Source organism: Passer domesticus, chromosome 1, assembly GCF_036417665.1.
Source record: "Passer domesticus isolate bPasDom1 chromosome 1, bPasDom1.hap1, whole genome shotgun sequence".
Classification (NCBI taxonomy): domain Eukaryota; kingdom Metazoa; phylum Chordata; class Aves; order Passeriformes; family Passeridae; genus Passer; species Passer domesticus.
In genome coordinates this window covers 115806940-115821816 of record NC_087474.1, presented here as the reverse complement: position 1 = coordinate 115821816, position 14877 = coordinate 115806940, and the positions used below count along the sequence as shown (strand labels likewise).

Genomic DNA, 14877 nt, shown 5'->3' with positions numbered 1-14877 from the left:
CTTAGGCTAATTGTGCTGCAAGGACAAGAAACAGTCTACAGCACCCCACACCAATGCAACATATTCCACAGGTTTTGATTCAGATGCCATCACTTAGGAGAAGACTGTTCAATGACCATCAGCAGGCAGGTTTGACCATCTCATCATACAGTCCACCCAACTCTTCCTGGCAGACAACTCTCTGGATCTTCATTACCATTTTCTTTTTGTACTTTCAGCCCTAAATTTTCCTCTATTAGAATATTTCTAATCCAAGACCGTACTTATAACCAGTTTTATGTTCATTCTCTGTCTCTCAGACAAACTGAGAAAAGGCTATTTGCAAATCCAAGAACATGCTTAATGGAGTTTGGCAGGGCGGGGCTGTTTTTCACTAAAGATAGTTGTTGCTATGGTTCAGGCAGATGGTTTCAGGATATTAGATGCAGTGTCTCAGCTGCTCTTTTTTTACATTCCTTCAAAACACCAATATAAGTGTCCCAAACAGGCATTCAGTTTGCTTTGTAGCTCGCCCAATAATCTAACACGTTGTGGAATTTTTTTTCCTGACTTTCTACAAGACTTGTAACACACCGAATCTCTGAGATTGCCCTTTGTAAACTGTAAGGCTACACTGAAGCTAATAAAATTTACGTGTATTTGATTATCATGGTTTGGGTTTTTTTGTTTTTCAAAACATGCAGAAGCAGGTAAGAAACACTACAGAACAATAAAGATAATATAAATCAAGTAATTAAGCAGAAGGTCTTAGACTGCCACTGAAGTCTCATAAAACCAATTGATAACTATGAGGTCTTGTTTTGTTTGCAGCAACCTGTACTTGCTTTTTTGAGATATTAACTTCTGCCCTGCCACAAGAGTGGTCTTAAATAATTTGAACCATTGGGTCCAGAATACTAGATAGAGAAGCAGCACAAGAGGAAAAAGAAAATAAACAGCTTGAAAATGTGAGTTGGAGGTGGTAGGGCAAGCAGCAAGGAATCAAGTTACAGTAACCTGTTACCTGAGAGTGAGAGGAAATAAGGGAGTTAGATGATTATATGAAACAGGAAAAAAAGATGGTAACTGTTGAAAAGATACTACAGAACAACTAAAATTCAGTCATTACTATGTAAGACCAAGAATGCATGGAATCATGCTGGCTCTTTGATGTTTTCTACAGGGGTTGTTTTGTCTCTACAAAAACCCTAGGGTTTGCCATTTTCCTCCCAGTCAGCTGACACTAAAGGTATTGAATTTTCTCAGCGTCTCATCTACTGCCATCTTGCATCTGTGTCAAAAAATGCACGAGTGAATCAAGCAGGCAGGAGCAAGGAGTGGGAAGATCTGTGCAGTCTCAAGTGAACAGAGCTGCTGAGAGAGCAAGGAATGGGGCAGGCAGATCTGCTGTCCCTCAGGTGCTTGCTCCACACACTCCTCCCCCAGCTCCAGATGCAGCTGCTCCCCTCTGCATGCTGACAGGCGCCGCAAGGTGACACAAGGTAAGAGCAGGGATAAAGGTGGCTGCTGTGGAAAAGATGCTCTCAGTAAAATACCTCTTCACCAGCTCAACCCCAATATATCTTTCCCAGATACATTCTGAGAGGTTTGCCCAGGCTCAGCCTTAAGCTTCCTGAAGCTGTAGTACAAAAGCACACTCACATTTGAAGAGGATGGACAGAAGTACAAAGAAATTGGGAAAAATTCCTTCACCAAAAGGTTTGTCAAGCATTTGAACAGGCTGTCCTAGGAAGTAGTTGAGTCACCATCCTTGGAGGGATCTAAAAAATATTTAGATGTGGCACTTAACACGGTTTAGTGATGGCTCAAGACTTGGCAGTGCTGGGTTACCAGTTGGGCTCAATGATCTTAGAGGTCTTTTCCAAACTAAACAATTCTAAGGGATCAGAGTTTATGTTTAGAATTATAGTACATGCTGTTTAATACAGACATTTTTACAGGTCTTCTGCAATGAACTGTTCATATGGCTGGCTTGCACATTTGACTGTATCCTACACCTACTCAGTTTAGGAACACTCATTTCAGGAAAGGGGAAGAAGCCACAGATAAACTATAAATACAGCAACAAGAATCACACTGACTGAACATTTTCTTTGTAATTGGAAGAACTGTAGAAAGTAGAACAGGAAATAGCAGAAACCACCTAAAAAAGTCAGGGTTTAATAGTGCAAGTATCGTGGACAATGAGAGGACTGCATCCTCCCAGCTTGAAGAGGCAGACAAAGCAGAATGAAAAACAGGGGTAATTTACCCAGACTGCAGGAATGCCACTGCACAAAGAGCTGGTCCGTGAGGAGAGCAAGGACAAAATTCTTGAGTGCACAAAGCAGCAGCTTGGGGCAAGCCTTGCAGCTGTCTCAGAAGGAATGTGCACTTTCCATAGGTATTACAATCTGCTGAAACAGGTGAAAGAGGGAAATAAATACAGACTTAATTCATGGCAAGCTACATAGGCTAAGAATATAGGAAAGTAAATGACTTAGCATAGGGGAAGTTTGAGGCAATAGGTCATGCAAAAAGGGATGAAAAGGTCACAGCAATTATGTATAGCCTTTTGGATAAAAGAATCCACTGCAGAGTCTCTGGATGTACTTCCAGCAATGTTAAGATGTTGCTTCCAGCTACTGGATGACAGCACATCCTGGATTTATAAGTATTCATTGTCAGGATGTACACCCTGCATTTTGGGAAACTTTGCTTTAGAACATGCTACAGTGCCATTACTCCACACCCTCTTCCTTCTCCCAGGGGATCACCATCAACATACAAAAGACAGCTTTGAGGAAGGCAAGTCCATATTAATTCTTAAAGAACTGTAAGTAGACAATCAGATCAGGCTTTCCAGCAGATACTTGACTGGAGTGACCTGGAAAGGATCTGATTCCAGCTGACAGAGGCATCAAAGTTTCCAAGTTTGGTTCCTTAGGAGCAGACTATAACCACAACATGACAAGACAGACAGACAAGGGTAAGCCATTTCAAGCCTTCATCCCACTGTACACCATGCTTCTGCGTTACCAGTTTTAGTCTCAGGATATTTGTTGATTTTTATTTTACTCTTATTCTTATTCATGCTTGCATTTTTTCAATGCAAATGTGTGCTGACCGGTTTTCTCCAAAAGGTCAATAAAGTGCTCATTTTTTCCAACGGCATTTGCTCTCATTTCTACTCTCCATCTTGAGATGGTCCCAGATGAAAAAGCACCACTGGCACAAAAAGTAGTATCCCCATTCTCCATGTGAAGCTTGGGGAAGCTTCTGGCTGCCTCATTCTCTGGAGAACAAAGTCACTACCAACACAAAGATCTGTGTTGCCCCAAGAGGCACATCTGCCTCCTCTTCTTTTGGTAGAACAGTTGCAGACTGTCATTCTGGGAGCAGCACATCATGGAGAAACACACAGGACAAAGAGTGATGCAGGTTGTGTTTGTCTGGCAGGAGATGAGATGCACTGAAGAAGGGGAACTCAAGACATATTGGAACAACAAGCACTAAACTTATATGCCTTCCCTGCTCTGTTGGTTCCTTTTTTTGTACACCACCATGCCACTTTTTAAAAGAGATCTCATGAAAAATATCAATGAATCTAATCTAGCCTTCTTTGTGTTCTAAACATGCAAACCACTGAATACTTTTAATGATTTTACACATTATTGTTCAGAAAACAAGAGAAAAGAAGCTGCATAAATGAATTACTTTGCAGTCTTTATTAAAAGAAAGTACATCTAGAAAAGATCAGATGATGCAGAGGTAAAGTCACCTACAAAACAAGACAGATTAGCATCACCCACTGATTGTTGATCCTGGTGGCACTACAGGCAAACTGGGAAGGGCTTTAGGGCAACTTTGTACTCACAGATTGTAGCGATGAAGAAAGAGTTATAAGCAGAAATAAAGAATTAAAAGATAGATAGTAAAGCAAGTTCCTTCTTTCTCATTTTACAAATTTCATCTACTGTGGTGCAAATCCAGAGCATTGATTCAAATACTATTTTACTGGATTTCCATTTGTTTTGCCTGGGCTCCTACATTAATCCAAACAATAAGGGCCTTTAAAGCATTCATAAATAACCTGCTGCTGCTGGCACCTAGAAGCCAAGTGCAGCAATGTTAAGCAACAACAAATTTCATAGTTCAAGAGGCACAGTTAAGGAAAAAGGTTGCTCAGAAAATCACTCTCATTTAGCACAAAGATCCTTAAAAATTGCATGAAATCAGTCAAGTAACTATAGAAACCAATTTCTTCAGCTCTGTATCACACGTCTCACACCTCAATTGTCTTTATTATCGTCTGCTGTCAGATCCTTAATCAGAAATGTGAACAGGCTTGATGATTTATTCAGCAGGGACAAAAATCTGTAGGTCAAGTGAAAAATTTCACACACACATACACACGCACACACATCTTCAACCTTAGGTACTTTCATTTCATTCTGTTCCCAGTAGCTCTGGGGGCAACTCCAGTGAGATCCAATATTAAGGCTCAATTAAAATAAGCTCCAATTAGTGGAGCTTTTTTCTCTCAGGCTAGAAAAGTCAGGAAATGGATATTGGGAAATGTAAAAAGTCAGCTACTGAGAGGAGGCTGCAGACATAAATGAACTTATTTGTTGATTTCTACAGTTGCTATGCAGAGGCCTCTGGGAGTAAAAGCTTAACCAGTCTAAGCTATAAACTAAAACCCCTGCAGCTAAACATGAACTGTGTGAAACAAGGGCTCCATTCCAGAACAGAAAACTGCTGGGCCCAGAAAATTAAAAGCCAGAGGCGTTTTCCATTTAAAACTAAATCCCAGTACCGCCTCCCAGCCAAAGAATTATAAGCAGTATCAGATTTACAAAACGAACAATTACCCTGGAAAAATGTAGCCTATTGTACAGTCCCAGATGCTAAATCTCAAAGTTTCTTTTTTTTTTTTTTCTAATCCCACATTATATTCCTACCAAGTGTACTGCTGCAGTTTACAAAGGACTGTTTCGAGACAGGACTGAAACTGCAAAAATAAAATGTTAAAAAAAGAGAGCTCATAATTCATTGACCTCATTTGAAGCACTGCCCTTGCCTGTGGCAGTTCCTGTCCTTCCCCAAGGCCTCTGCAAATGGTATGCAGCAGCAAAATAAACCCTGACCTAATTGCCAGGACAGGGCTGCCAACCTTCTCTCAACACACAAAGGCAAGCATGGTAACTGCAAACTCCTACCTCTTTCGCTTTCTGCTTTAACCGCAGTTGCTCTGGATCTTCTTTATTGGAACGGCTCTACCAAAGGAAGAAGAAAAAGATTGAATAGAAATTACTGGCGTCCAAACACCATCCTATCTGTTAAATATTTAATAAATGACAGTTTTCTCTGGTGATTGAAAGATTTAGCTCCAGGGGTGAATGCCTCAATCCAGACTGGCTTCCATCCCCCTCCACACATATACGCGCACACCCCTCCTCATCTGGGCCGGCTGCCTCTGCTCTAGCCAGAGGCAAGATTAAGCTGAAAATGATGCTAACATTGTCAGTCAGGTCCAGTCTAGGCATGATGTTGTTCATGTCAGCAGCAGACACTTAAAAAGGACAGGAAGTATAGGAAAGAAAGGGAGTTCTATTCATGCAGGCACAACACTGTTTGTTCAACTCTAGATTTGGCTTCCAACAAGTGGCTCCAGAATTCAGCTTGAAACAAAACCAAAAGAAAAGAATCAAGAGAAGATGGTCAAGTCACAGCTGATGAAGCAACATCTACTGTCATAGTTTTTTTCCCCCCCCTCCTTTTCCTGAGGGGAAGGAAGAGAGAAGAAACTTATTCTGTACTGGCAACAGCTCCATCAGGGATTCATGGATGCTGTGGTACCAGCTCCAAGGCTACCTGGAGCCTTGAGTACAGGAAACAAATACACCTGCAAGGGTGGAGGATCTCACCAGGCTTCTGTTTCAGAGGCAAAAAGAGATGCAGGAAGGACATTTATAGATTTTTACTTCATTTTGACCAGTAGGAATAATCTCAAGAGTAATTCATCCCACCACACATTTCAAAGAACTCTTGTGGACTTTTGAAAAAATGTAAATAGGTTAAATCCTTTTCTGTATAGCTGCAATTGTCCTAAACATTACAGATTTTCAGTGACGGAATTAATGGTTACTATATTTAAAGCAGAAGTAGGAGAAACCTGAAGATGGTCACCAATCTAGAGGACATGACTACTGCCTTGGAAACTTAGAGTCTTACCTTGGCTGCTCGAAGCAACATTTCACGTTCCTCTTCATCTTTTCTCTGCTTTTCTAGGTGATCGAGCTTCTCAAGAAATCTCAGTTGTGCTCTAGTGTCACTACAAACGATGTACTTATCACTCCCCTGAAAAAAGAACTTAGTTATAGACAACCAGGAGCTCATAAACCTAATGGGAACAATCTGAGAAGAACAACACTATATTTCAAAGCTGAAAACTATGGGCTAAGACTTTAGGTGGTAGGTAGTCATTTACACATCTCCTCTCCACTGAAGCATGTTTCCAGGTGTCTGTGACTAGTAAGAGGTTATTGAACAAGTGACATTAACAACATCCAGTCAATACTGACTATAATAACAGAAATCTTCCCTAACCTTAAAGAAATTTTGTTTTAAACCAGTAAACATGTCAGGAAAGAAAAAGGAATTGTAAAGCATCTTTTCTCCTTTGAAGAGAAAAAAAAATAGAACTTGACATTATAAGTTTCTAGTGCTTTGGATTCTAGTTTCAGCCATTTAATGCAAAAGTTGAAACAAGCATCACCTGATATTTCCAAAAAAAAATTATTTATGTATTGGAGGGTGGTCTAGAACCAGTTATAATGAATCTTAGGGGTGAAGAAGGTGAAATATATTATATATGGTTTATTACAGCTTTAAGAATACATATTTTTGCCTCAGTGAATCTTTCAAGTCCCAGGATAGCTAATGTGGAAAGGTAACCTAGGGAAGTCATCTGGTCCAGCCACCTGTACAAAGCTGGGCCAGTGAATACTAATGATTAGTTTTAGTCCAACAATCACTGGGCACACAGGGATTGAAACGGGACTGAGGTCCTTTTGGTCTCAAGAATAGCAATCAGTAGTTTATTTTATGCTCTATTTTTGCTCCCACTGGAAAGCCTGAGTTGACATTTACTTTAGCTCAGAAAGGCAGAGAAAGAAAAGATCCAAAACACGGTGAACTGGCAATGAAAACCTTGGTTTTACTACTCTGCTTTTCCAAAGACAGACTTCTTGAGCCATGCGTTGGCCAGATGGCAATTAGGCAACACAAGACAAGAAGCCCATTCTAGATGAGGCATGTCTGTGCCACCTGTTTGTACCACTTTTTAGTGCACGTCCTACAGCTGTCTTCTTTCTCTGTTACTTTGTGAACTTGTTTATTTTTTTTCTTGAGAAATTTATCCTGAGGCATTTATCAGCCAAAAACACCATGTACTTTCAGTGACTCTTTGTTCTATCTTACAGCAGTCTCACATTGTAATGAAACAATTCTGACATACAACTATTCTAAAAGAAGCAGAGGATATATTACAGTTGTATTTTAGGCAAGGCTATATGTTAAGTATATGGACTGTCCATAACTTCAGTTACTCAGTTTTTAGTCTTCAAGGATACTATAGTCAGACTCTTCTTCTCACACCCAGTTGTGCACTATGAAAAGACAGAAGGAAAGTAAAAGTGTTCTTGTGGAGCACTGTTGTCTCCTGATCTGAATTTTCACAACTGAGTCAGAGCATGAAATCAATCCCTTTTCTGGTATTAGGCTTGGTCCTTTTCAATGAGCCACCTCACTGTCATGTATTATCAACTGTGGCTCAAAACACACCATATGCTGCAACCAGAGACTTTCCCAAGCAGCATCTGTGGCTCTGCAAAAAAGTCCAACAAACCTTTTCCCCTCCTCTTCTGTCACTGCTCAAGTCTTTTTTAACCGCTCCCCACAAAGCATAAGCTATTTCTGAGTCACTCTCAGTACATCAGTACAACTTGTTTTGAAGCAGCAGTTTACAATAATCCACTACCATGCCACAATCCTTTTAAAAGGACAAAGAAGAAAGCTGTAGTACCAGAAGATTAGTTTTTCCAAAGTTTAGAAGTGTTTTCCTTTGGAATAGCCAGATATTTACACATTTTTAAGACAAATCCATGACCCTATACCAACCAGCAATGTAAGCCTCTCAAGCAGAAGCTCCCCAATGCACTACCATGAGCTTATATGGGACAAGAAATAGGTGCATCTGTAACAGTATTTCAGCTCATCACCTGAAACATCACCATGTTTTAAGATAGCTTATTTCAGGAATTTTTAAAAGAGGAACACCTGCAGTTATATTTTGTTCTACTCAACGAGCTTCTCTGTGGTCATTTAGCAGGGAATTGCTGAGACAGAAAACATTACATTGTACCCCTGTTCATGACTTGTAGCCAGTGCTGTTATGATGAAGCATTATCACCCCATCCCATGGCCCTACAGATAATACAGTTCAGTGTTGTGGCATTTCAGTGCTACTGCATAAGGGGAAAATATTTTCATGGAGCATCATTTATAGCTCAGCACCACACCATGCCTCTTGGAGCCATGAGCTCAGGGCCTCCAACCACAGGAGCATGGCAGCTGTTTCACGCTGGGATGAATCCACATAAAAACCCTTTCCCTTTATGGTCTTCCAAAGGCTCTGTAAGAGCACTGCAACAAGATCTGCATCACAGAAAGCAGCTCCCAACCATCTGAAAGGCTATTCCTACTTCACATAAAGAGACCACCATCATAGTTTTATCCCAATGAAGTCAGTGACTTCCAATTTTAATTTCTTTGCTTAAATTTAACAAAAAAAGGACTAAAGCTGACAAGTCTACATGATGGCATAGCATGAAACTTTTACCCTGCCAATTCACTCTCTCTGCAGGGCTATCTATCAGATGAAAGCTGCTAGGCATGAGCTGAACAAACTGGGAAAAGAGTTTCCTGACTATGATCCCATGAATTACTGGCATTTTTACACCAACTCCCACCCTAACAATAGTTACTTTGGTTTCACCACAACTACCCCTATTGCTGTCTTTCTGTAGTGAAGATAGGCCAGTACAAATCTCCTAATGGAGCAACCACCCAGCTCTCCTGGAAAGACTCTGGGAATTCATCTGACACAGACAGCCCACATTGTGCAGGGGTACCAATCAAAAGCCATGAGGGAAAAGAGAACAAGAGGTAAGCACCGGGGCAGACGGAATACAGGGCTGTATAAATACCTACATTAACACATAACAGGACCCCAGCACCCTGCAGTGTTCTCTTCTTGAACTTAAGCTTTCTAAAAACCTGTCAGCATCTCTCACAATAGCACTGCTCACAAAGGTAATCCTGTAGGACACTCCTCTGTCGAGTAATACCATCTTCCTAACAAAAGAGGGTATCTGTGCCTCTAAGATTACTGTGCCCGTTACTTTTGATTTTTTTGTTAGTTTTGCTTTTGAGAAAAGAGGAAAAGAAAGCCAGCTTATTGCAATCTTATAATCTTATCACTGCTTCTGGCAATTCAATCAGACAAAAACCCGTTTTTCTATTGCTTTAGTTCAATGAGAAAGAAACTAGCCCTATCCAGCCTACTGTCCAAAACCATTTCCTTCTGTTCCTTCTTGGTGTCTGCAAGACACTATGTCCTACTACTGGTTACTCTGGACTTCAGCTTCCTCCTCACTTTTGCTCACAAGCTCTATTGTACCTGCCACTTTGGACAAAACAACATACAACAAGCACCGTTTCTGAAGCCTTTTCATACAAAATCCTGTACTTGTCCTTTATTGATTTTCTTTTCTATTACATCTTCTTCTGCAAAGGAACAGAATACTCCTACTGCTCCAGAAAACTCCATAAATACTCAGAAGTTTCCAAATAGTTGCTCCTCTTTACTATTGCTGCTCCAGTGCTGAAAAGCCTATAACAAGTGTTCAGTACAAAAATAATTCCTATTTCATCAGTTGGTTGCTCTTGCTCAATTTCATTAAGTATAAGGTCTTGTAAAAAAACTCAACCTGAACAAACAGGAAACTAAGAGTTGACAGATACATTTGCTTCTCACTTCTTTTTTTTTTTCTCTAAAACAGCTTCACATTGAAAGATGTAAGGATTAGTATCTTGCTACTGAATGACAAAAGAAAAAAAGAAAGAGCTGGTTTGGCCAGTAAATTATCACTTTCCATTGGCACCATACAAGCATCTTAAGGGATACCAGCTCACTGGGGCACAATATACTTTACACTGAATGAAGCTAAAAAAATACTTAAGATGAAAAAAATCTTAAGATGAAAAGGGCCTCTGCCTTCATGGACCATTTTCTAAAAGTAAAATAATCAATTCAGTTTCCCAAGGCTTTTTACTGAGCCAATACTGACTGCAATTCCACCAACAGTAAATGCATAAGGAAAACACAAAGTCCCTAAATGAACCCACCATCAAGAGCATTCAGAATCAGCTTTCCATTTATCAGGTAAGAGACTTTGCACAACAGCCATCACTGCTATGGAAGAGAAGAAAAATATGCATTTAGTCTTATGCTGGGTTTTAAGAGCACCTGTCCAACGAGTCAAATGGAACAGTTATATGCTGGGATAGACACAGCTAAACCCAGCCTTTGGTAGATACTGAGAACACAAATGTTGCCTGTGATGTGCCCACACTTGGAAGAGGTTTACCTTCAAGGCTGCAAAGCAGGAAAACTTTGTGCAAAACTTGCTAATGATTTCCTTTACCTTGTGGGTTGATACTCTGTGCTGAGCAATTACAGTTAGTTTTTCCAGAAGCCCTCGTAATCTCTTCTGTGTAGCGTGGGAGATCAAGTTCACAACATCAGAGTTAAGTTCCATAATGTCATGCCTTTTACCTGTGGAAGCAGAGAAAATCCATTACGTGTTTTAGTAGTAGCTGATAATTGAAATAATTAGCACAGCAGGTATTCTGTTCCCCCTGGAAGTCATACCCATTATGAATAAAGGTTTGGAGATTATGATTTTCCTGGTAAAGTCACAACTTCAAAGATCTCAGACATTACATTAATAAAACTTAGCCTGGAGCTTCAGAAAATATAGACATTGTTTCACTTAGCCTCCAGAACCACTCTCCTTGCAAGGTCATTTATAGGACAAAGTTAATAAGAACACAAATCAAGCCTCATGTTCAGGGAGGGGGAGAAGCGGTAGCTGTAGAAATTAGTGCCATATTCTGTTAATTCCAGTAATTAAAAAAATACAGAATTACATTTTGCCCTGCTTGACACTGCGCTTGTTAACAACTCATGACATTTATTTGACGAGCAGGAATGGGTTTTGCAGCGCACTCCAGGCACACGAGACCCTCCAAACTGCCTTGACCGACCGGCAGGGGCAGACAGACCCACAGCTCGGACAGCGCGGATTCCAGACCAGCCGAGGCCATCCTGCCATCACCTTCAACCTTTCCTCTCGGGCTGCCGCTGCATCTCCGCGTCTCAGCAGCTGCGACCGAGGCTGGTGACAGCTCCAGGCACGGCTGTGCTGGCCCCGCACCCAAAGCTGGGCATCACCTCTGCGACCTTCCCGCAGCTGCAGGCTGCCGCCGGAGCAGCCTTCCCATGGCTGACACCATCCATCACTCAGCGCGGCTCCTGGAGACACCTGGGCAGCAGCGGCTTTTCCCTGGTAGGCACGGCAGGCAGCAGCTCCACATGCCTCATACGTTGTACCTGTCAGAAGCACTTTTCCTTGCCCTACACTGCATTTACAGCAGCTGTAATACTTTATGATGCAATATACAGCACGCCTTCAAAACCCATTTCAGTATTTACTGCCAAGTGAAGTGTTAAGAATGGATAAACAGCGCACTGTAAAAAAACTAATCACCTATTTCATTTGCTTTTGCTGCTGTAACTGAAAATGAATGACAATCTCACAAAGCAGGGAGAACCTGGAATGTTTTCCCAGATACAATCAAAGCATTCCCCTGTTTGATCAGTAAGCACCGGCCTGTAACTTAACTGACTGCCAAGCTCATTTTGCTCAAGCACCTTTCAATACTTCTGCAGCTTCTCACTAGACTACAGATTACTGAAATACCTACTCAAAGACAAAATAAAATCCCCCCCCAAACCTCAAGATCTCCCTACGCACATTTCTTAATCCAAAGATGGCTCGATTCAAAAGCAGATATGTTAACTTTCTGAATTGCTCCACTCCCTGGCAGCATTCCTTTCCTTGCAAACAAGCACTTATCATTTATGACATGAATTATTGATATTGCTATTATTATTATTAATTTGGAACAACTACCATTCTAGCTATGAAACAGCCAGGCTTCTATTTTCCATCTTTCAACACAATGTCTTTACACCCACAACCAGCAAATTATTCTAGAAATACTCTCTGTTTTTGCAGAGCTCTTTATTTTTCCTTATATCCACTTCCCACGAATGACTGATTAATCTGCTACTGAACTTTGAGAACATCTTCTAGGCACCAGGTCTGAAGTGCATTTTCCCTCTGCCACCAGTAACACAGCATTTGCTATGCCCCATACAGCTCGAGATGACACATGTGGCTGACCAGGGCAGGAGCACCAAGGTCACAGGTAGCACTTGCAGGTTACGTGCTTGTCACAGGCTAGCTGCTCACTCTGGACTAAGAATCAGTTGTGTGTGGAAACAGAAAGACTTTGCGAACACGTGGTTAAGCCACTGTGACAGAATTGTGACTGCACATTCAGGCTTTCCTGGATGCTCAGCTGTAAAACTCAGTGTTCCAGTACAGCAAGTACTGGGCAGAGGGCAAGAGCAAGGAGCTGAGCAACATGCATCGAGTTTGCTGTCAGCTGTAGTCGTGTACCAGCCAGTGTGCTGCTACACAACTGCATGCTCCCTGCTCTGACATAATACAACATTACTAAGCAAAACTCACTGTTTTTGCTCAAAAGGTAACCACTGAAATGATACCTACATTAGAAACTTCCTGTAACACAGGGATTCAACATACATTCTGCAGTATTATTCATTATACAGACAAACAGCTTCAACATATCTCTTATATAAAATTAACAAAAATTTTTTCCATGAAGGGAGTCATAAACAAAGCTCCGCTCTGTGTGTATTGGAAGTTTGAAACAACTTCTCAGTGTTAGTTGATAGAGTACCTATTCCAGAACACAGTGAGGAATGCAAAAACTGTTAGGAAAGTCAGGGTAATGCATCAAGTTAGAAGCTGCTGAGACAGAAAAGCACATTTAAGTGTTTTGACACTAGCACCTTATGGTTGTTAAGTGTTGCATTAGGTTTAAGAGTAAGAAAGTTGCTCACTTCTCACATGTTAAAGTGGCATCAGTTTCTTTTTTCTGGTTGTGCTTCAGACTGTTTCCATGTAAAGAAAACCTTAAAGGACAGTTGTTTCCTAGAAGGGGAAGTGAAAACTCAGTACTGTTTGGTAGAAACACATGAGATAGTAGATCATAATAGTTTCAGGTCCTTCTGCAAAGATTGGAGGCTGGCTGATGAAAGAGGCAAGGAAACACTACATCCATACATATCTGCTGTGTGTGCTTTGTTCTCACCTATGTTCAAGATCTTACTCTGAAGAGCTTCCAAAGACAGAAATGGTTCATCTGCGCAAGACTGAATCACTGTGCCAATGAGCTCAGAGTTTGCTGCCAAAATGCAGGCATTCTCCTCGCTGAGATTAACCCCAGCCATAGAAGTCACATCATTTAGGTCATCTTCGTCTCTACAAAAGAGGAGACCAACATTTTATGCTTTGTTCAGAATAGACACAAAAAAAAAGTCTCAACTATCAACAAGCAGCTACATTCACATGTCCTGTATACAACAGATGCTCAGTGTAGGTGTGGACAGGGAGCTCCTAAAGCTCTCACACTTCTGCAAGGTGCTTCTGAAACATTAATTTGGCTAATGGCTCAGTTGCTAGGCATGCAAATCCTTTATATGAAACTGAAATTTTGAGCCAGTTAGGACTGAGTTAAACCCAGATTAAAAGTTCCCACAACCCCTAGCCCTGTACCACCACTCTCACAGCCTGAAATTTGTTCTAAAACTGATTCACCAGGTAGAACCAAGTGTGGAATGAAGTTGAATGTTGACTCACTGGACTATAAACAAGCCCATTTTCTAACCAAGATGCATATCTTGCACACTGAGGCTTCAAGCACAGGCTTATTAGCACAGACATGATCTTCAGTTTTCTTTAGCAAGTTCCCTCAAAACACAGGATGCAAACACTCCTCGATTACTTATTAAAACCAATCCAGACCAGGTACTTTGAATCAGTCCTACCATACATGTGTACATAGCAGGGAAGATGCCGCTACCTCTGAAGCACCATGTCAGAGCTCTAGCTGGTAACACAATTAGCTGGATTCTCATGTAGCAGGTTTGGACTACATGTTCAAAATAAAAGCTCAGGGTGAACATCACTCAGACTAGCTATAGTAGCCAGTGTGCTTCAGCCTAATGTTTTTTTTAGAGATCATTTAAGTTAAAATACTGAATGAATTTTACATGGAAAGTTTTGCATTACTTTGGCAGTGAAACAATCCAAGTTTTTAACAAATTAGTTCAGACCATCAAGAAAAAGCATTTTTACTTCACAATGTGACAAAGGGCCTAATGGTGGCTTCAGGGATTTAGGACCAATCCGAAACAGACATCCATAGTATTAGGACAAATAAGTAAAATCTGAACATCTTTTTATTTGGAAAGCACACAAAACAAAACCAACACACACACACACTCCCCTCTTGAAGAGTATTCTCTGGCAAGGTTTGATAAAGTTCACCTTCAGAAAACACTGTGTGACCTCAATAACTCTTGAACAAGGGTTAGCCAGGAATTTGTCATTCTAA

At 40.9% G+C, this 14877-nt stretch overlaps 1 protein-coding gene across 8 annotated transcripts in view; it reads right to left on the bottom strand.

Moving 5' to 3' along the window:
- Positions 1 to 14877, bottom strand: part of TAF4B (TATA-box binding protein associated factor 4b) — a 71359-nt gene that overhangs the window by 19971 nt on the left and 36511 nt on the right. For all 8 annotated transcript variants that reach the window (XM_064435576.1, XM_064435631.1, XM_064435583.1 and 5 more), the window contains 4 exons: positions 13573 to 13742; positions 10752 to 10882; positions 6217 to 6342; positions 5202 to 5258 (listed from right to left, as the gene is read on the bottom strand). In XM_064435576.1, the coding sequence (XP_064291646.1) occupies positions 5202 to 5258; positions 6217 to 6342; positions 10752 to 10882; positions 13573 to 13742 (484 nt within the window). The remainder of the gene's footprint in view (positions 1 to 5201; positions 5259 to 6216; positions 6343 to 10751; positions 10883 to 13572; positions 13743 to 14877) is intronic.